The following is a 22,144-nucleotide window of genomic DNA, read 5'->3' as shown; positions in this document are numbered from 1 at the left end:
GCTGCCGCCACCTGGCGGCCCGGCCCGGGCGGTGCAGGCGGAGCGAGCGGGGCCCGGCCCGGGCCGTGCGCTCCCGCGGCGCTGCCAGCGGCTCGGGGGAACGGCAGGCTGCGGCGGCATCCTTGGAGCATCCCGCGGCGCTGCCAGCGGCTCGGGGGAACGGCAGGCTGCGGCGGCATCCTTGGAGCATCCCGCGGCGCTGCCAGCGGCTCGGGGGAACGGCAGGCTGCGGCGGCATCCTTGGAGCATCCCGCGGCGCTGCCAGCGGCTCGGGGGAACGGCAGGCTGCGGCGGCATCCTTGGAGCATCCCGCGGCGCTGCCAGCGGCTCGGGGGAACGGCAGGCTGCGGCGGCATCCTTGGAGCATCCCGCGGCGCTGCCAGCGGCTCGGGGGAACGGCAGGCTGCGGCGGCATCCTTGGAGCATCCCGCGGCGCTGCCAGCGGCTCGGGGGAACGGCAGGCTGCGGCGGCATCCTTGGAGCATCCCGCGGCGCTCCGCTGAAGAATTGCACCCCAGCTGAGACGGGCGCACGTGTCTGATGTGGGCTGGACTGCCATCGCTGAGAAGTTTGAACACCATCCTCGTGGGATTCCTCCAAAAAGGCAGAAAAGCTCAATGATGCTCCAAGTGAGCTTTTCCAAACAGGGCAACAACCCCGTGCCAGTTTGTAGTCATATGCTCAGAACTGCCCAGCAAACCTAGGCTGCCACAATAGTGAATTTAAGTGCTTTACTAAACTCATAAGCATTTAAAGCAGATGAAAAGCACTGAAGTATAAATAATAGCTAAAGAAACCAAACAATATTTCAGTGCAAGATTTACTGTGAGTAAACTAAAAAAACCACAGGCATTACCTACGCTTCAGAGATTAAATGCTTTAAAAAGTGCTGGTGCATCTAAAAGTGGGAACACCAGCAGGCACACAAATTCTGGAGGAGGGAAACAATTCCACAACAGAGACCTTTTTTTACTAGTCTCCCATTATATGAATTATGCTATTCCATCAGAAAGCTGGATGTAGCACTGTAATTCTCCATCATGCTTGCTTCTGTTAACAAAGCTGATGGAAACTACACTCTCATTTCTCACATCTGATGCATCCTGCTATTTTTTCTCTATGTGTTAGCCCATGTATTAATGCAACATTTCCCAAAAACCACGAGAGATCAGCATTCCTTCTTCTCATTGCACTTGTTCAACACAAGCTTGCAGCCTGATGTGTTCTCAGGGGTATTATACAGTGACTCTCTTGCATGTGGAAGATAGCTGGACTGGGGAAGAAATCTTTGGTCTGAGTCCTGCTTTGTCTTTGTAAGGACAGTGGCAGGTGTTTGCTTGTGGTACACCATGGGACATGGACTCTGTGTGTTCCTCTTCTTGCTGGCTGTGATAAATGTGTGTAAAAGGAGCAGCCTGTATCCAAACACCCTGGTACTGACAGCAGCCCAGCTTATGAAGAGTGGCTCCTTGAGCCCCTTGATGGAAGCTCCCTGACTTGTGACAGGTGTGGGTCACCTCTGGGAGTAAACTGTGGGTTGGTTGCCACCCCAGAGCTGGTTTCATACCTTTTGTTTTGAAGCTGGTCCTCCAGAGGCACTTCTGTATTTTAGGCGTGGTGCTCAGCTGGGCGTTCATCACTGCCCACGGTGTGTCAAAGACAGATTTTCTCCCAGCAGTGCCAGTTGGCCCAGACAGTTCCTCAGAGCACAGAGCGTGTCTGCTGCACGTGTGTGTGGTAACATGCTCACACATGGATCTGCACAGTTGCACATATTGCAGTGAAGTCTTAAGAAAACAACACCCTGCAGAGTGATAGTAAAGGTTTTTTGTAATCAAATCTGTATTTAGAGATCAAGAAAATTCAGTTCTGTATTCTAAAAAGATGAAAAATAAACATTACCTTGTAAAGGACCTGATAACTTCATCCTATACCTGCTTCTTTCTGCTCAGGTGGAGTTGCACGTGCACAGTCCCTGTAAATTTGCAGCCAGCCAGTGAAGTCCCCACTGAAGACCACTGCGTGGGTAGATGAATGTAAGAGAGCTCTCCAGTGTGTTAGGAAAAGTGTGTTAGTAAATATGTCTTTGTACAGATGTTTGTGAAAGCTTACTGCTAAGTTGTGCATCATGGTAGCAAGTTTTTATAGACCAATTTCAATCTGTCCTTAGCTAAAATGTCCTTCACTCTCTCTTCACCTTCTCCTCCTCAGGCAGATTTATTGTGACATATTGGAGACACGTAGGGTTGCTTACTGAAACAGTTCCTATAGCTTGGTCTGCAGAAAGCACCTTTTGTGCTGGTTCCTCAACAAGTATCTCATGAGATAGTTGAATTCTTTAGCCTCTGAACATAACTAGAATAAGAATGGTATTATTAAAATGTAGATAAAATCCACCTGTTTGATGCAAAAAAGAGATCAACAGAGAAGACTTTATTTAAATGAAAAGTAATGAAAACGCATGAACATGAATACACTGTGCAGGGAAATTTTTCAAAATGTCTCATAAACAGTTTACTCAACACCAAGGTACTGTGCTAATCAACTAATTCATTGGTACAGCACTAATCAACTGTTAACCATCAGAAATAAACTGTTTAAGCTGTCACCACCGCTTTCCCTTTCTCTATTCCTGATGCAATGCATAGACATAACAACTCTAGATCTGTTTTTGTTGCCTGGAAGTTGGAACCAAATGCTCATGTTGATGAGAACCCACTGAAAATGGATTATTGCCAAGAGAATTAACATAGCACTCTGAGAAAACAGGAACTTGGGTATAGAATTGTTTATGCATGGTTGTGTCTCTTTCTTTGTTTGTTTTAGTTGCAGTGAAGAGTGACTATAGAATACTGTGTACTGCTAAACTTATATACAAGATTTCTCAAGCATAAGGCATCTGTAAAATTTTAAACCTCAGTGATGATGATTAAGCTCCTGGAAGAAAACGAAAAGTATTGTTCAAAATCTGTGCTGAAACTGATTCTGTTATAGAGCTGGATACTTCTCTCCTGGTCCTCTACCAACTCTGTTCAGCACAGAAAGTTGGTCTGTAACTGCTGTCCCAGCATCACCTCTAGCTGGTGAAAATGTTCCTGCCAGGGCTGCTTCAGCAGTGGCTGGTGAGCTCCTGGACAGCCTGACCTCTTGGGTCTGGTGAGCAGACTTGCCTTCAGTCCCAAAAAGTGACTGCTCTTATTAACTGATAGGACTTTTTTTTCTAACCATGACATCTAAATGCTTTGTAGTTCTAATTCAGTGTTTGAGAGTGCTTTTTGGGGGGGAATTTATGAACTCTTTGGTGCTCTCTTCTCTTTACACAAAGGAATTAAATGTGGAATACTGTTTAAAGGTCTGTGTGCTTGGCACACTGACAGAAAAACTTCAGTGGCTGTGATACTTTGTCTTATTCTAACATGCTGAATCCCATTGTGATAGTGGTTTCTGCTTTTAGAAACAGTCTTCCCTGGGTATCTCTGAAAGGATCCTTCTAGGCCTGCTGAAAAATGGATCTCAATAAATAAGGGGGGAAAGAAGAATGGGGAAGAGAAATTCTGTTGGCTGGTTTTCACAAGAATGTAAGTTTGTCAAATAAGGCCCAAGGAAAAGAGATGTGAGGTAAGTGCTCACAGATGCTACCAGACGTACACTGTTCCTTAGCCAGGAAATACTGCTGCTCTACACAGGCTTACATCAAACACCACAGAGGGCATAGCAGAGTGATCTGTGAGGTCCTAAAGTCTGGATCACATTCTCCCCCAGCTGACACATCTCCCATCATTCAAGTTTACTGGCTGAAAAGGAGCTTTTTAGACCCACATAAATTGAGTCACCTCATGCTGCCTGTAAAGTGTTGCATGTGTTTCCTTAATTATAGAGTGCTCTTGGTTCTGCCTTGTGTTAGGCTCTTCAAAATCAGGTGACACAGACATGACCTGTCTTCTGGGCTAGGTGGGTGGCTTGGCCTTTCAATAGAGGACAATGCCACCCCTTTCACCACCTGCTCTGTGCCCCAGCCACTGAGAAGGCAGATCTGCACTGTAGCTGGCTCCTGAAGGATGGGCTGGGATGTGCTGTGCCACAGGCAGCAAGAACTGCACTGTGGAAAAAAAACCCCCATGTTCCCCCAGAGCAGCAGCTCTGCACATAAGTCATGCTACTTGTGCATGGGCAGGGATATCTGCTGTACCAGGGGTCCCAGGAGTGCAGCTGGATGGCTCTGGGATATCTGCTGTACCAGGGGTCCCAGGAGTGCAGCTGGATGGCTCTGGGATATCTGCTGTACCAGGGGTCCCAGGAGTGCAGCTGGATGGCTCTGGCATTGCTGCTGCTTGGGAGCTCTGCAAATGCTTCCTATCTGTTGAACCCACTGATTCCATGGCCACTGCTTTCATCTGGCTAGGGAGTAATAAACACAACAGGCACTAATAATACCAAATTCAGTCAAAGCATCCAACCCAAACCTCCAGTGACTTTCCAGCCACTAAGGCTGCTCTCAGTGTCCTGTGCCAAGTTAGATCTTGTCTCACTGCTGTTCAAGCAGCTGCTTAGTGCCATGATCTTAGGTGACATCTAGGGGACATCTCTGCATATCCTAGCTGGCTTGGCAACATCACCTGTATGAACATCAGAGTCCAAAGAAAACATCCTTATTTGGCCCTACAGGTGTGAGAGTCATGTTGCTTCCTTGGGTAATGCCAGAAAAATAGCAACCCTCAGTACCCATGGAGATGATTTTTTCTTTTTTTTCTTTTTTTTTTTCTTTTTTTTTCTTTTTTTTTCTTTTTTTTTTTCTTTTTTTTTTTTTTCTTTTTTTTTTCTTTTTAAATCAGGCTTGCCTCAGGGCTGGAAGGCACTGCAGGTCTTGTGGAAATACCGCGAAACCAAGAAATTCCACCCCCTGGTTTCCAAAACGACCGCTACATTTACTCCCATGTTTCACCCCTGCTTTTACAATCGGCAAGAAAAAGGATGCTGTGCCACCTGCCCGCCTCACGCTGCCGCTCGGGGAGCTTCTGCCCTTTGGCCCTTCACTGCAAGTGGGGGTCGTGCAGCCCCGAGCCGAGGCTGCCGTCCGGCCCCTCTTCTCCCTGGAACTGCCCTGGAACTGACCCGGCCGCCGCAGCCGCTCCGCACCCGCGGGGCCGGCTCCCTGCAGCCTGCTCTTCTCACGGCGGCGCCTGGGTCTGCTATTCTGTACGAAGCAGAGAAGGTTTCCTGGACTTGTCGGTGTTCCTAGGGCGACTGGGATAATAGGGCTGACGGTGGTTCCTAACAAGGGGTAGTGCCACCCCTCTGGTCGGTGTCACCAGCTGAGCCGATATAAAAGAAAGAGAGGATGCTTACTCTGTGGGGAGCTGCTGGTGTGCCCTCTCCTGGCTGCTGAGGCAGACAAGCTGTTTGGCATTTTTTATCTCTCTGCTAACTTTTAAATCCAGCCTGGGCAGGCAATTGTCACAATTCCAGCTAAAAAGTACTTCTGCTGGCAGGGAGTAGTCATGAATTTGTCTCACCTAAGCAACAGAACTGAGAGCCACTTTAAAGTATCAGAGGTGCATGAACTGGAGACAGTGGGGAAGAAAGCTTGGGACAATCCTGTTTACAATGGCTCTCCCTCTCCCTCCTTGAAAATTCAAACCATCTACAACCCCAAGTCTGTCCTGGAGAATCCCTATGAGAATTTTGAAGAGGTTGGGGATCCACTGCCCTACCAGGAAGAACAGAGCAAAGCTGTGAATGGGAAGACAAGTCCTTTCCTCAAGTGCTGCTTCTACATCTTCAGAGGCATTCGAGGTAAATCTCTGATATCTCATTAGAAGGGACTTATTAGCCCTCAGAGCAATGGTGAGGGGAGGAAGAGAAGGGATGCAGAAGGTAGACACTATGAGGTTTCTATGTAGCCCAGGGATCTGTTCAACATGCAGTAGCATTACTCCAGAGATCATCTTTGGCTGACCTGAAAGGAGCATCCATGCTCTGTGTGCCTTGCTATAGCTTCATGGTCTGTCCTGTTACCTTTGCTACAAGGTAAGAGACTTAGTGCTGTGCTCAAGGTCATGCAGTGAATCTGTTGGCAGAGCTTAGGTGCTCTGAATCTCCAGGAGTCATCACTGTGGCGGTGAGACTATTCTGTCTTTGTGTGCATTTTCTAGATAGAATGGTACTGGCCCCTGTGCTACAGTAACATAAGAACTGATAGACCTATCTACCAGAAAAAAATCTAGCACTGTCAGAACTGAAATGTAGGGGATTACAGCAATGTATCAAATAATGCTTTGCTTGAAGATATCTGAAAGAGGTGCTGTTTTCCAGTTTAAAAGACAAAGGGGAATGAAATATTATGTAGGCTTATTCAGAGGCAAACAAAACCCTGGGGGAAAGATAAGTCTCCTGTCAGAATACAGTCCTGGGTAAGGGCATTATTTGAACAGTTTCTTATAGAAGGCCTATAATCCCAATATTTTAAAAATGGGAAAGATAAAGCAAAGAAAAAAATTCTTGACAATGTGTCTTTTTTTCCTCACTTGGAAGGCAAGAACCTTTCTCAGAGCCATACCCTCTAACAGTACAAGTGAGTGAATAACAGTATAGCTTGGTCCTGAGCTGCACAGCCCCTCTATGAGCAATACTTTTGTCATTGCCACTACAGTCTAACACTACTAATTCACATAGAATTCCAAGCAGAGGCTTTAGAGATTTCTCCTGGCCAAGGAACAGTGCTGAGTGGGTTTGGTAGCTAATTACATATTACTCTTAGGCAGTGTATTATTTACCTGGTTTATTCTGAAATGCTTTTTCTAGGCATTGTTTGAGGCTTAAAATGGAAGAACATATCCATATTTTAACATCAAATTTCCATTTATGAGCTGCCAGAGTTGAATTTGGAGCATGCAAATGATGATAACTGTCAGGATACTACATCATTTTCTTCTTCTGACTGTTGCAGCAGTGTGTCCTGACACTAAGGGTGGTAAATAGGGCTGTAGGAAATACCAAAGCTGGGAATCCAAAGGCCTCTTTGAGCCTCACAGAAGTGGGGACATTTTCCTTGAAGAATTTACTTCCTTCCTTTGCATCTTTACTAGGTGCTCATCATTTTTTTATTGCCTCTCCACTGTTGGGTTTCCCCCTTCCCTTTCCATTTAATCATCTTGGTGTCTCCCATGGAAAATAGAAGTAGTACATATAAGTCAGACAATGAGAGTTTGAGAGGTTGGGTTTTTTGCTTAAAAACCATTTCCTGGGATTACATGTCCATAGCTAGTGGTAATAGTTGGATTATTAAGCTTTTTTTCTTGTCCTCATCAGTTACTGTGCTAGGTTAGTAGTGAGTAGCTGCTGCTCCTGGTGCCACTGCTCACGACCGTTCCTCTCTGAGCAGTGTCCAAGCAACTCTGTGTCCTGCCTGCCTCCTGCCACCTCTGCTGTTTCATGGGCACACTTTGCTGGTATCTGGGTGTATGGTGGTTGATGAGGAATACCAGCTTCCCATCGCCTTTGGAAAAGGATCTCCAGCTGTACCTGAGACTGTGAGCTAGTCACTCACCTGGGTCACAAGTCTGGTTTAAAAGCACACTCAGAAGATAATGCAGGTGTTGTCCGTAATTCTCATCAGTCACTTGTTATTATCAGGAAGGTGAGACTTATAAATGAATTGCATTCATAGCCTATTTTCTAGATTCTGTTCTTTTTTCTTTGCTCAGCCATGTAAGTGAGTGCTGGATGGTCATTCAAGGTGCCATAAGGAAGACTGGATAACTTCTAGCCTTGAGTCCTTCTACTCCAAGTGTCATGTCCAAAATAGCTGCATCCCCAAGGGGGTAGGTGGTGCCATAGGAGACACAAATGGGGACATGCTTCATGTATGAGGTGATAGATTTCCCTGGCATGTTTCCTAAAGACATAGCTGAAAATAGACCTCAGCTGATACAGTGTTACAACTACTGCATGCCCTCTGAAAGGACTGGAGCAGCCTCATGGTCCTCCAGGTATCATTTTGGGCAAGTCTCTGAACCAAGTTCTCAAGGATATTTGAGTCTCCTTGCATTTAGGTGTTCCTGAGTACACTTCTGTTCTCAAAGTAAAGAAGGTCTCTGCATTTGCTCCAAACATATGGATAGTAGGGGTTCCCTGCTCATGGAAAAAAACCCCAAACAAACCTCTTAAAAGACTGTGGTGTAGTCATATCTAAGGATGAAGGCAGTAATGTAAAAGCGACCTGAAGACACGGGAAAATTATTTCCCCATGTTTTTCTCCAGTGTGAAGATTCCTATAGATCACGTGACCACTTTCTCCTCTACAGGAGTTAATCCAGATCATCTCCAGGCTGTCATTTCTGTTGCTGGTCTGGATTGTCCAGAACAGGCTACTGGTTTGTCTGTCCAGATGTGGTGGCAGATGCTGCGACAGTCACTATGGTAGTTAATAGTGCAAAAAACTCTCAAATCTCTTGAGATGCCAAAGAGCTACCAAAATGGCAGGATAAATGCACACAGACCACTAGAACACTTTTTCTTGCTCCAGACAAAAAAAAGAAGTTTTTCATCTGCCAGAGATGACTTCAGATGTGGGGCTTTTGATCAGCTTTGATCCTGGTCTGCAGGAAGATGGTTGTTGCATCCTACTGGGGATAGGAATCAGGGCTGAGCTCTCTAGGAGCTGCAGAAAGCAGCAAGACTATGGCAATTATTGACAAGGCTTTCATCACTAGGCTTTCAATTGAAAGTTCTTGTGCCTTTCAACTTCAGGAGCATTCCAGAAATCACAGCAGAAAGCCATTACAAAAAGAACAAACAAATACGCTAATGGTATTAGGTGGTTCATCAAACACAAAATATCAACGCTCCTTTTAAAAGAAGTATTTCTCTCTTATTGATTGACAACCCTGGTGACATTTAATGAGTTGTGTGAAGAAATAGGATCTTTAGCTGGTGCAATTGGTGTATTGGATTCGGCTAAGCTCCATTGTTAGATGTCCTGAAGATCATTTGGCTCTAAATGTAATGCTGAAAATACTGAGTTGGGTTACTTGATTGAGTTTTATGACCAACAAGAAAACTGCAAGAGTTTTTAGGTAAGCAAGAGACAAATATTTGGGGCCTAATGGTTCCGTATACACTAAAAGTAGTAATAGTTGTAAAGCTAACACCAGATGCAGTTCTGCAATGGAAGACCTCTCAGAAGGTCAGCTGTTGACACATGGTTGACTGAGATGAAATATTATGGTTTCAAGAGCATTTGGGACAAAGACTGAACTTCTGCAGCGATTAAGCTGAAAAACAGTCAGGAAAAGATCAGGCTATAATGAACAGAAAACAGAAAAAATATAAAACTAAATGGTGATTTAGCAAGATAAAAAGCCTATATATTTCAGTATTGGTTAGCTACAAATCTTTTATTCATGCTGGAATGGTTCTTCTTAGGGGTATTTAGCAAATTTTTATAGGTCAAGTTTTGAAATGAAAAGTGGCTTGGCCTTGAAAAGACACAAAACTTCAACTCCCAGCAGCGCTTTTTTGCAACAGGACTACAGGTCCTTACATGGCCCTTGAGAATGGCCACGAAAAACTCTACAGTCCCTTCTTTATACCCAACAGGTCTGTGGGGCACTACGCTGACTGAGAACACAGCTGAAAACAGGGAGCTTTACGTGAAGACCACCCTGCGAGAGCTGCTGGTCTATGTTATGTTCTTGGTGGACATCTGTCTCTGTAAGTAGCTGTCATATCACATAGGCACCATTTCTGTGTGCAGTGTGAGGAGAATAATGTGAGATTTTATTTCTAGTCTTCCTTGCTCCGCTGTAAATGTTACATTATGTAACATAATGTTACATAATGCACATAATGTAAATTTATTGTATGGGCGCTCACAGCAGCGAGAAGTTGTCATTAACCTACAGAACTGATGCTGAACAGAGAAGTAAAATTACTGGCCAATGCTAACTGATGTTGGTTAGACTTCAGCAGTATTTTCTGATTGGCATTATCAGTTCTAGCCATTGACTCCACAGTCCTAGGAGAATCTGCCCAAGGTCTTTACTCAGTTTCATAGCAAATGCTCAACACCCAGAGAGCAATTCCAGAAACTTCCTGGTAGCAAACACACAGTTCAGGGATATTTTCCCCTTTGAGAGTGGATGGGTGGCTGAGGTGATAAAGCAGATGGCAGCTCACTCTGTTGTTCTTGAGTGAATGTAATGTGTCCCTGTACTGAATGCTAATGCTGATATGGACTTTGTGTCAGTAGGACAATGGCTGTTTGGTTTTGCAAAGGTTCATTCGTTATCACAAGTGAGCACCTGTGCCATGGGACAGTGAAGAGGGTTATATTTCATGGACCTTATGGCAGGAGAGATGGACAGACAATACCACCCTAAGTTACTATCATGCTGGCCCAGGGAGACAGTGCTTCAGTCACCCTTCCTAAAGAACCAAGGCACACACACAGACGTACGCGTTGTCGCACACAGACGTACATGTTGTCACACACTGACTCATCCAGAAGATGTGGGGGGTTGTGTCTTGAATGTCAGGTGCTTTATTTTCCTGGTGTCCTTTCAAGAGTAGGACATGTTCTTAGCGATCACCATGATGGATGTTTTTCTGAAGGAAGGAGCACTGGAGAGTTGAAACAACGTGTTTGTGGAAGTTAGAGCCTGCTCCTCTTGGGGTTTCTTGCTAGATGAAAACTTAGCTGGAGCTTTTCACTTGGGAAAATAGGGTAGTCTTCATGACTTCACATCAGAAATTCAAAATATAGGTCATGGACTTTGTTCTGAGAAATAAAATTTCCCTCAGAAATTCTGTCTGGGAAAAAACTGGTTATCCAGAATGTTCAGTTGTATCCTCCAATGGTCTTCTCTTACTACTTACAGTCAGTCAGTCTGACCATTTAAACTCTCCAACACAGAGCAGATAAGTTTGTAAATCCCTAAGAAAGCAGAAAGCCCTAAGATTTATTCTCCTGTGCCTTGTTCAGCTTACTTGTGAAAATATAAGGTACATAGAAAGTGAATATATAAATACAATTATATCAGGCTCCAATATTCAGGTATAAGAAAGGACCCTCCTCTTGTTCTCTCAGTGACATATGGAATGACAAGTTCCAATGCCTATTACTACACCAAAGTGATGTCTGAGCTCTTCCTGCAGACCTCTACAGATGGCCGTATCTCCTTCCAGTCCATTGGCAGTATGGCTGACTTCTGGGTGGTAAGTACAAATCTGGCCTGCCATGGGGAACCCTGAAACTCAGCTAGACTGGGATATTCAGTTCCCTCTGAAGCACTATCTAGGGATTCCAGCGAGACATTTTGCTGCCACAAGGTTTTGCCAGCTACTAGCAATAGTCACAATAACATTTGCATGCAAAATATTAACTGATTTAAAGTATAGTTTATCCCTGAGCACTGTGTCCAGAATACTGGCTAGGCTAACTTTTGTATGTGCCCAGAACAATCCATTTCCCAGTAAAACAGGCAGGACATAACAAAATAATTTTGGTGATGCAAGCATCAGGTCATTGCACAGGTAGAAAGCACTGGCCTAGAGAAGCCAAGGAATTTACTTCAGGCTTTCTTGTGACACAAGTGGCTTTGAATCCTAGAGTTCAATGTCTTCAAGCTGGTGTCTTACTAATAGCCTAGGTCCGTTTTCATGGCATCTTGAGAACATCAAAATTAACCTGCCTGTAATTCATATCTGGGTTTGTCTAATCTATAGATTCTTTAGGAAGAAGCTAGATTAAAATTTGCAGTGACTTTTATCAAAGAGAATAAAGGCGACAAACATCTGGGGTCTAACATATTTCTGTCAAAGAATGGGTGAAAGAATAACAAGAGCCTCAGTGAAGGCCATTGAGTTATTGCAACCACTTATCTCTGACAGCCAGAAGTTATTTGTCAATTAGAGTTGCCTTTTTCTGTCATATTAAAACACTCCAGCAAACAATGGCACTATTGTTTCCCCACCATGGTTTCCAGGACACTGGCACACGCACTTTCCATCATTCGCAACTTGTGCCAAGGCCTTGAGACTTGTGCTGACTGAAGTAGAAGAGACAATGAGACTTGTAGGGCTTTTGTCTCTTCATTAGGCACAGAAGGTGCCACATATTACAGGCCTGTGAAAAAGCAACGATGACCCTGCTGCCCAGCATCCCTCCTCTACCACCAGCCCTGGTCCTTCCTCTCCTTAACATACATGCAACACAAACTTCTACTACTTTCCATCTTGGGGACCGGAGAGGGATGGGTCAGGTCTCACTACCTCAGTCCCAGACTAAGAAAATTCCTCTGATGTGTGAGCTACAAAGGAATTGTTCTCCTCTGCCTCCTCTGCAGTATGCACAAGGTCCCCTGCTGGATAACCTTTACTGGACAAAGTGGTACAACAACGAGTCCCTGGCAGCACACAGCACCCAGTCATACATCTACTACGAGAACCTGCTGCTGGGTGTCCCACGCATGAGACAACTGAAGGTGAAGAACAACTCCTGTGTAGTCCACGATGACTTCAAGGAGGAAATCTCAGGCTGCTATGATGTATACTCTGAAGACAAGGAGGAAAGGGTCTCCTTTGGGCTCATCAATGGAACGGCGTAAGTACATCTAATCCAAATTAGTCTCTTCTAGTTCAAATAAGAACTGCTGAGCTGCAGGATGCTGGGGGTGAGTTTCTCACTTAAGGCTGGAATTCCCCTTGCAGTCAGAGGCAGAAAGTCCTTTTTGTCTATCAATAAGGTCTAGTGTCTCTTTGTGGGGAAGCACAACAGAATGAGTTTTCATGTTAGGGAAGCTGTGAAAAAATCCAGTGGGGATATAGGAAGAAATTGTTGCCTATTTTTAAGAGAGTGAGGATAAACAAAGACCTTCAGGGCCAGATCCATCAAATGGCAAGCTGGCATTTAGCTGACAAGCTACTATTTGCTTTCCTCTGGGATTTCAAGAGCGAGAGAAAAGGGAGTGCATCCCTTTCACCTTGATAACCTGTTTCTCTATAATAATATGAAGTAGCTGCAGTTTAATATCTCTGCTCACTGCACGAGTGCAAGAGCATTCTAAGAAGATGGTTGTGTGTGATGTGGTAGAAGGTAAGAGAGTAGATCCTGAGAATAACCCCCATGAAAAGAAGACTGAGATAGCCAACAAGCCTCAGCATTTTCCCTCCATAGTACTGCAAATCATGTTGTGTCACTGGTGGGAAGCACTAAATCAGGAAACCAACCTAATGGTTACCAGTATTATAGGATCTTCAATTGAAAACTGCTCTGCCCCTCGAAGATATAATTTTTCCAGGGCACAAGGCCATATTCAAGCCTGGCCAGGTGAAGCCTTTCTTTGTGCCTTGTCTGTTGCAGGTGGAGATACCATTCTGAGGAGGAGCTGGGTGGTTCATCTCACTGGGGAAGACTAACCAGTTACAGTGGGGGAGGATACTACATAGACCTCAAGACGACCAGAGAAGAGAGTGCTGAAGCCCTGCAGGTCTTGAAGGAGAAACTGTGGCTGGATCGGGGAACACGAGTTGTCTTTATTGATTTCTCTGTGTATAATGCAAATATCAATCTGTTCTGTGTTCTCAGGTAAGCCAACTCCTGACAAAAATTCTTCAGCCTCTTGCATCTTCCTCAATACCTCAATTTAGTTCTTAAAATGCAAATATTTTATTATGGTCCACCAGTGGGATGGTGACCACCCCCCTACTACTACTGAGTGATGTCAGTAGAAACTGTATGGTTTAGTGAGAAGTCTTGGTCTTCCAGAAATAAGCAGTCACGCTTCTTGTGACCTTTCACCCTTTCCTATCACAGGCAGTGAAGCAGCAGAGATACGGCTGCATAAACACATACACAATGCTTCCACTCATGGTCTGGTGGATAGCTCATGCTCAAGTTTGATGCCTCTCAAAATTATCTCTGAGCTTCTGTCCTCTAGTTTGAAATTGTTTCCTTGTCCCCTTCAAGGTTAGTGGTTGAGTTTCCAGCCACTGGTGGTGCTGTTCCCTCTTGGCAAATCCGGACAGTGAAGCTTATACGCTATGTCAGTGCATGGGACTTCTTCATTGTCGCCTGTGAAATTGTATTCTGTGTCTTCATCTTCTACTATGTGGTGGAAGAGGCTTTGGAGCTCCGTATTCACAAGTTTCAGTACTTCACCAGCATCTGGAACATTCTGGATGTGGTTGTCATTCTGGTGAGGATCCTTGCTTACTTTTTTGGGGGAGGAATAGCAGAGATGTGTAAGAGCCAAAAATAAATGAAGGAATGTAGAAATTAGTCTAGATAAGAAAAGAATGGCACGTGTCTTGCTCTAACACTTAAATGAACAGCTCTTGTGTCTGGAAGAACTGCTAGGAGAAAATTCTTTCTTAGAGATGCCCAAGAGACTGTGAAGTCTCTATCATTCAGCACATCAAGACCATACTTTCATAGCCCACCACTAGACCGCAGCTCTGAAGTGGGACTGCAATGAGTTCTGTGACATTTTAATTTCCATGGGAAGCATAGGAACAGTGATCACTGCAGACTATTCCTCTTCCTCTTTGCAGCTCTCCATTGTTGCCATTGGGTTTCACATCTTTCGCACCACAGAGGTGAACAGGCTGCTGGGAGAGTTGCTGGAACACCCCAACACCTATGCAGACTTTGAATTCCTGGCATTCTGGCAGACACAGTACAACAATATGAATGCAGTCAACTTATTTTTTGCCTGGATCAAGGTACTGTAGGGGATCTGGGAGGTGCCAGCTGTGTCTATTCAGGCCTCCACTTCTGGATAGCTTAAGGATTGTCTCTTCCATCCCTCTGAGTAAATGAGTGTAACAGCTATAGAACAGAGAATTTTCCTCAAAGTCACATGCTCTGTTTTGCAGTAAATCTGGGCAACTTTTCACTCTGCATTCTGAGGTCAGTTATTTAGAGGTAACAGTCAGGGATATGAGCTCAGACATTGTGGTGTAAAAGTGGTTTTAGAAAATGCTGAGTACCATGTAACTTTGTCCATCCTATACTATTTTGATATTCTTGAGGATAATCTTGCAAACCATGTGGGTTTTTTTTCATGATGGTCACTCAAGAGCTGGAAATTACTCATCTGTTGACATGGACTTTGCATTTCTAAAGCAACTAAAGCATCTTGGTGTGCTGGAAAGGCACCAAGGGGCTCCTCATCAGCCTTAAGAGATTGGTCCTTCTAGCAGTTCCTGTTTATATTTTCCTTTGACAAAGGGAACAAAGTCATATGTTTATGAACCCAGTGAAGGATGGTGCCACACCTGGGATAAATGTCCTGAAGACTAAGCCACCATTCCCTAACCACCTTTCTCTTCAGTACTTTGGTCCTGTAGTGAACCTCTTGTCTTAGTAATCATGTGCATACATGAGAGAGACTGACCTAGCTGATGGTTTGGACTAACTTTGTCCCCATTCTTTCATCCTGCAGATATTCAAGTACATTAGCTTTAACAAAACAATGACCCAGCTCTCCTCCACGCTGGCACGTTGTGCCAAGGACATCCTGGGCTTTGCCATTATGTTCTTCATTGTCTTCTTTGCCTATGCCCAGCTGGGTTACCTTCTTTTTGGGACACAAGTGGAAAACTTCAGTACCTTTGTTAAATGCATGTAAGTGTGTAAGTTAGTACCACGTTTCCATAATTTATCAAAATAATTTTAACTGCTTTCCACTCTTTCCCCCCAGTTGCAAATCTCAATGACAATCAGACACCTGTTGTATCTCATTGTAATAAAGCCACAATGGTTAATAAGTTGCTCACAGCCTTCTGGTTGTGACATCTTCATGGACAAAAGAACGCAATAAAAAACCTGAATTTGTGTGGAAACCATGTTCTATTTTCCTCTTGCTCTAACCAGATCAGCTTGCTTCACCCCTGAAATACCATAGATGCATTTAACTTGCCAATCTGGAGTGACCTAGACCCTGCTCTGGTTTGTGCCTGTGCCCATCTGGGCTGCAGGAATGTTCAGGTTCACCTCAGGACTGTTTGTGTGTGCCTTTGTGTGACCCTGTGCTCTTTCTTTCCCCCAGTTTCACCCAGTTTCGGATCATTCTCGGTGATTTTGACTACAATTCCATTGACAATGCCAACAGGGTCCTTGGGCCTATTTACTTTGTCACCTATGTGTTCTTTGTTTTCTTTGTGCTTCTGGTAAGCAACAACATCCTCCTTGTCCCTGTATTGAAAGTAGTGTTTGAGAGACCCCTCCTGACAATCCCTGGCTTAGGTGCAAATGCTTAGAAAAGGAGTTTCTGTTACAATAGCTTTTCAGTGCAAATAGACCACAGTAGGCAAAGAGTGTGTCACTACAATTGGGGATTTGATCATTAGGGTGATTAAGGGCCAACATCTGTTAAGGTGAAGACTAAAACTGACTGGCTTCCTAGGCAATGGATGCAGAGGGATGCTCATAATAACCAGGTTAAACACCCACTGTCAGGAGTCCATATGTAACCTAAGAGTTTGCAGGAGAAGCTACCAAAGGTGGCATTTGAGGTGGGAACAAATTTACTTTCAGCCACTGCTTTAACTGCAAAAACTTTAGAAAATATGGTGTGGCTCAAGTAGGCCTTTACTTGACCCTCTTTGATTTGCCCAAGAGATACCCCATAGAGAAACCACTCCTTGTTTAACTAAGTCTTGTACCTCTGTGCCTGTTTCTTGCTGCTTCAGGTGCTGGAGCAGGCAAGATGTTTCATGAATATTCATCTCACTTCTTCCCCTTTTCCTAGAACATGTTTCTGGCCATCATCAATGACACCTACTCAGAAGTCAAGGAGGAGCTTTCGAGCCAGAAGGATGAGCTGCAGCTCTCTGACATCTTGAAGCAGGTGATGAATAGTGAAAGCTGTGCTACTTTCTAGCTAAATCATGAAGGATTTTTAAAAAGTCCCTGACCTAAGTGGAATTTACTGCAGAGAAATAGTAGTTGCCAACTCCAGATCCCCCTTCTTTGTGTGCACAAGAATTGCAATTCTTTTCTGGGATAAATTGAGGTCACAGACCCTTTGACAATGAGAAGATGAGAAAGCAGGCGTTGGGGGTATCCTGTTACTTGATGTACTGTTTCTGAGAGATTTTCTTCCCAGTATGGTCTCTAGACAAAGCTCTTTCAGTCTTTCATAAAATGTACTTTGATAATATGGCAAGTCCTGCTGTGCTAAGTTGAGCCTGTTACTGTGGCACAATTCTAGCAGGTTAAATCTGTCTTTCCCATGGGCAAATTCCAGAAAAGTTCCTGGAATGTCACAATTCTGCTGTGGGACCAATATTCTACAAGGAATAGTACTTGAGACGTTATCTTAAACAGCTGATGTGTTGGGAAATCAGATAAAGGAAGAACTGGGGTGAGAAAAGCAGAGGGTTAGCATGTTAGTGTCACTCTGAAGGTGTGATTCTAGTTTAGAGATGAGGTTCATACAGCAGTGCTTTATTTTTTGCTTGTGGAAAGCTTGAAAACTCCTGCTATTACTTAGCATATGCGCAGTTGTATCACATTGCCCACTCTGCTCTACTTTTCACTGCTCTGTGTGCATGATTCTGTGTCTGTATCTTTGGTAACAGAGCTACAACCGGACACTCACGAGGCTGAAGCTGAAGAAGGAGCAGATTTCTGATGTGCAGAAAGCCCTGCAGAATGGAACCAAACAACTAGACTTTGAAGACTTCAAGAACAGCTTGAAGGAGTAAGTGAGGCAGTTTGAGGGATGTCCACTTAGTCCTTTCTCTTAGTAATACAGGTAATTTAAATTTTCTGCTTTTCAAGACAAGGAGAGCATTTTGCTTTGATCTGGGCAATTTAAGATTTTCTTAAAAAATTATTTTTTCCTTAAATGTTTAATTTCCTGTTCTAAATAGGTTTGTGTAACTATCTCTTGTCCATTTGGGATGTTTAGGTTTATCACTGGCAGGAGGAAACAGTACACTGATTTCAAAATTCCCACTCTGTTACAGCTTAACAGTATGATTTATGCTTTGAGCTTTCTCTTTCTATTCTTTTGCAGACTGGGCCATGCAGACCATGAGATCACAGCAGCTTTCTCCAGATTTGACAAAGATGGCAACCACATCCTTGATGAAGAGGAGCAACAGCAGATGAAGCATGACCTAGAGGCAAAAAGGGTAAAAAAATGGGGCAAGGAAAAAAAGGCTTCTGTCTGGTAGACATACTCCAAAGTGAATCTTTGGGTTTATGGTATAAACTAAGCAGGCAACTAAAATACAGTTCCAACTCTACCTGCATGCAGCTGAGTGTATTGTTGCCTGTGAAGCTCTGTGTCATTGACAGTAAAGCCAACCACAGAGTTGTATCCATATTTGCAGCAGTTTATTTGTTTTCCAGGTTGCTCTAAATACAGAGATTGAAAATCTAGGGAAATCCTATGGTGACAACAACCTGGATGAGAATCTGACCTACATGGAAGCAAGGAATAACCACACCAATAAGGCCACCTGGGTCTCCAAAGAAGAGTTCCAAGTGTATGTTTGTGTTGTCAGTAGTTTAAACACTCTGCAAATGGGGCGGGGGGGGGGGGCATTTCCTGCTGCTTCCTTCCCCTTCACTCTTTACAGTGGTGCTGAGCAGTTTCAAGACGATCTTGTCCCTTTTATCTTGCACATCTGTAAATAAGCAGGTCAGGAGAAATTGGGACTGTTCTAGTAATGTTGTTTACTTGTTCCTGTAAAAGATTGAGTTAAGAAATTTTGCTTTCTGCCTCTTGAATAACCTCTGCAGCTGTCATCTAGCCACAGGCAATATGCTGTCATGTTTCAGGTCAGAAGGTGGCCCAAATAACTGGGCCAGGGAAAGTTGATACCTTTACAGAAGGTCCTGTAGCAATAAATATCCTTGATTTATAGCCTAGCTGGCCTTTATCCTTCAGGTCCAAGAATAACACTTGGCTATTTCCTCCACAGGAGGAGCACAGGATAAACACAGCAGAGTGAATCAGTATATCTTGATTCTGCTACAGAGAAACACTGAGCAAACCACACAGGGCCATATCAAAGGAGAGGCAGGTGCAATATTTAATAATGGAATTATGCTGTGTCTAGGCTGGGATCCATCCTAAACAGAACCACTGATTACAGGTGAAAACACAGTGTAGCAGGGAATTACGTCACCAGTAGGTGACATAATCAGTGATCTGGGAGCATTCTCATTTCTATTTGAGGTCTTTGGGAGATGTCTGCAGCAAATCCCTTTACTCATCACAAGAAAAAGCTTACAAATGCTCTCCATGTCTCCCTCAGCCTTCTGCATCGTGTGCTGCAGTTGGAACAGTCCATAAACAGCATTGGCTCCAAGATTGATGCAGTGGGGAACAAGCTTGATGTGCCAGAAAGAAAAGAGCTGAAGAGGAAGGATCTGTTGGGCAAACCACTGGGTAATGTTAGCAAGGTTGGTAGCCCTCCACCATGCATTTGAACCAGCTTCCTGCAACCTAGCTCTGCTGGGAGAAAGGGCCTGGTATCATCTTTGCTTTTCCAGTCTTCACTGACTTAAGATAAAAAGGCTTGGGCAGGGTGTATGATCAATCCTTTTCTGTTTAAGCAAAATGACATAAAGCCTCTTGTTTTCATGTCCCCACAGTTAACCCTAATACCTTTAAACACACCTTCTGACTCCTTTGAAGCCAACCTCAGCCCTGTGGCAGTGGATAAAATTTGCCTGTCTTCAGTTGCTTTCTAACTGTTCATCCTCAGACATTAAAATGATCAAACTGTCCTTTCCAGCAAGAGCAACTCATGGCTGTCATGGACTGTGATCTTAACATCTTGCCTGTGGATTATTTATCACACATGTGATGGAAGATTGGTCAACTGTGTGCTTATAGCATATCACTGCAGAATTGTGACTTTTGCCAAAGAGTGCCCATATTGAGTCAGCCAGTGTATTTTGGATTTTCAGTTTTAAAGTCAAAGGCAGCAAGGCATGTGGGAGCCATGTCACTACTCCATGGTTTTGTGGCTTCAATAATGAGACTAGCCAAACAGCACAAAGTGACCTAGCAGAGTCAGAAAGAAGTCTCCCTTTTGCAGAGTAGTCTTGTGATCCTTTCACATCTGAAAGAGTGTTTTGGGAGGTCCTACTCATGTGAATATGCCCAAAATCTTGTGCAAGTGTTTGTTTGCAGATTTGCTGTGCCACAGCATTTCTGTGAACGTGCTCATAAAGGATGAAAATGGATTAATCTCTCCTTGTTTCTCTAAAGCTTCAATGTGCATTCATCAGTGTATTGCAGCAGTGTATTGGATCTTTAATAGACAGGCAGGCTTGTTCTAATTTCTGAGAGAATGTAGGAAGATATTTTAGTATCATACACATCCTTGCTTCTCTCCTAGAGTGTTGCTAGACTTCTTGGTAGCTTACTGACATTGCAGGTCACACTTTCTTCTTGTTCATTCACAGGAGGAAGAAACCAGTCAGAAAGAGCTGCACGCCCAGAGCCTAGACCAGCTGGGGAAAGAAGAAGCAGAAAGTTGGGGGATGGAAGACATACAGAGAAACAACCTGAGTGGCAACTCTACCCAAAATGGGGTCTACCACATCTTGCCCAAGTCAAGTGCGCTGGGGTCTCAGGTGCCCAAGAACCTCTAGCCAGTCTGATATGCACTTGTATAGCAGTGCTCAACAGCCCAGTGCTCCCAGTCTGGCTGCTATGGTGCCAAGTTACTGTCAGTTGTTCCCCCACTATTAGGATAATCCAGAGAGCTGGACAGAGACACCACTGTTGCCAGCAATTCTTAATGTGAAAAATTAGGGATGTTTTTCTCCAGTGTAATGATGTATCATGTCACAGAGCTAGAACTTCTGTCCCCCTTCACCTTCTCCCCTGTGCCTGTATCTCAGGAAGAGGTGAAATTTGGCACTAGGTGATGTATTAGGCTTCTGCCTCTGAACAGGCTGGCCCAACATTGTTTATCTAGCCTTCCCCAAAAAGCAGGGACCCCAGAACTCTGTTTGTGTCCAGATAGGCATATTGCAACTTGTTCCCAACATATGATGGCCTGCAGGAGAAAGATATGGCTATCATGTAAAGAAAGCAGAATATAATCACCAGTGTGCATTGGGAATAAGAAATGTAGTTGTTTCTACCTGGTTACAGCCAGTTTTGTTCTGTTGTAGTTTGTTTCCAGATTACCTTGGTAACCCTTGGTACCTTAGGTTCAGGTGTTGAGGAAAGAGGCTACTAGTGCTTAACTCTGGATAACTACAATAAGAGTTAACACCAGTGTAACTGGGAGAAGGTCTGAAATATTCTAAAATGAGAAGCAGTTGGTGGAGTCCTAGATCTGAGTGTTAGGGAACAAACTTCTGGTTATATGATTTCTAACATAGCTGTTGACGCTAAGAAATCTTTGTCATTTATTTTCACACTCCTTAAATTGCATCTCAAGGTTCTTGCACCTTGCAAACTAGCACCCCATTTATGAAGTTTGATGCTTCTTGTTTTTGTCAAGGAAACAAATTTGCAGTTGTGGGTGCTGACACCATTTGCATTGAAGAATATTGTGAAAAAGAGATGAGTGTCAGTTTTTTTACCACATGCAAAATACTTATTTTCCAAGCATTTTTCTGTTTGCTTCTCTTTCCTTGTAATTGGTGCAGGCTATTGCTGCTATTACAGGGCCATTGTAAATATATTTCAAATACCTTAATCACTGTTATTCTGCAATAGTTAACTTCAAATAGGCTCTGTAGGCTTAAAGCCAGTAGAAATGTGAGCTGTACCAGACCACTGCTAACAGCCCTCATTAGTGCTACACTGTTTAGTGTACTGTGCAGTGACAGGCTTAGTGGGGACCTTGTGCAGGGGCATCTTGTATTGCCACCTTTTTTAAGATGGATGTGTTACTGCATTCTGGGGAAAGCCTCTGGCAAGGTCTGAAGGACCTCAGGATGAAGTTCTCAGATGGCCCAGGTTTCAGGGCTGCCACAGCCACAAGATAGTCTTGATAAATTGAAGCAGACTGTCATTTAACTACAAGGGCCCTGCAGGAGCTGTGAGAAGGAACTTGTTGCCCAGCCCACAGGGAGCTTAGATTTCAAAGAGGAGCTGTGGAGGCAGGAACTGCAGGGTCTCATGACTCACTTCCCATCATCAGCTGGCCCTGCTGTTGG

The 22,144-nt window shown here is 44.2% G+C and overlaps 1 protein-coding gene across 1 annotated transcript; it reads left to right on the top strand.

Annotated features, from left to right (window-relative positions):
- Positions 1 to 5,498: 5,498 nt before the first annotated feature.
- Positions 5,499 to 20,752, top strand: PKD2L1 (polycystin 2 like 1, transient receptor potential cation channel). The gene is made up of 15 exons (XM_053949239.1): positions 5,499 to 5,793; positions 9,598 to 9,711; positions 11,087 to 11,214; positions 12,345 to 12,601; positions 13,361 to 13,585; positions 13,967 to 14,195; positions 14,551 to 14,721; positions 15,444 to 15,625; positions 16,050 to 16,170; positions 16,752 to 16,850; positions 17,584 to 17,705; positions 18,024 to 18,141; positions 18,362 to 18,498; positions 19,273 to 19,420; positions 20,432 to 20,752. The coding sequence occupies exons 1-15, from the start codon at positions 5,499 to 5,501 to the stop codon at positions 20,618 to 20,620; spliced, it is 2,535 nt and encodes an 844-aa protein (XP_053805214.1). The 3' UTR covers positions 20,621 to 20,752.
- Positions 20,753 to 22,144: the final 1,392 nt, after the last annotated feature.

Source organism: Vidua chalybeata, chromosome 8 (genome assembly GCF_026979565.1).
Source record: "Vidua chalybeata isolate OUT-0048 chromosome 8, bVidCha1 merged haplotype, whole genome shotgun sequence".
NCBI lineage: Eukaryota > Metazoa > Chordata > Aves > Passeriformes > Viduidae > Vidua > Vidua chalybeata.
The sequence above is the reverse complement of the archived record's forward strand: the minus strand, read 5'-3'. Positions and strand labels throughout refer to the sequence as shown.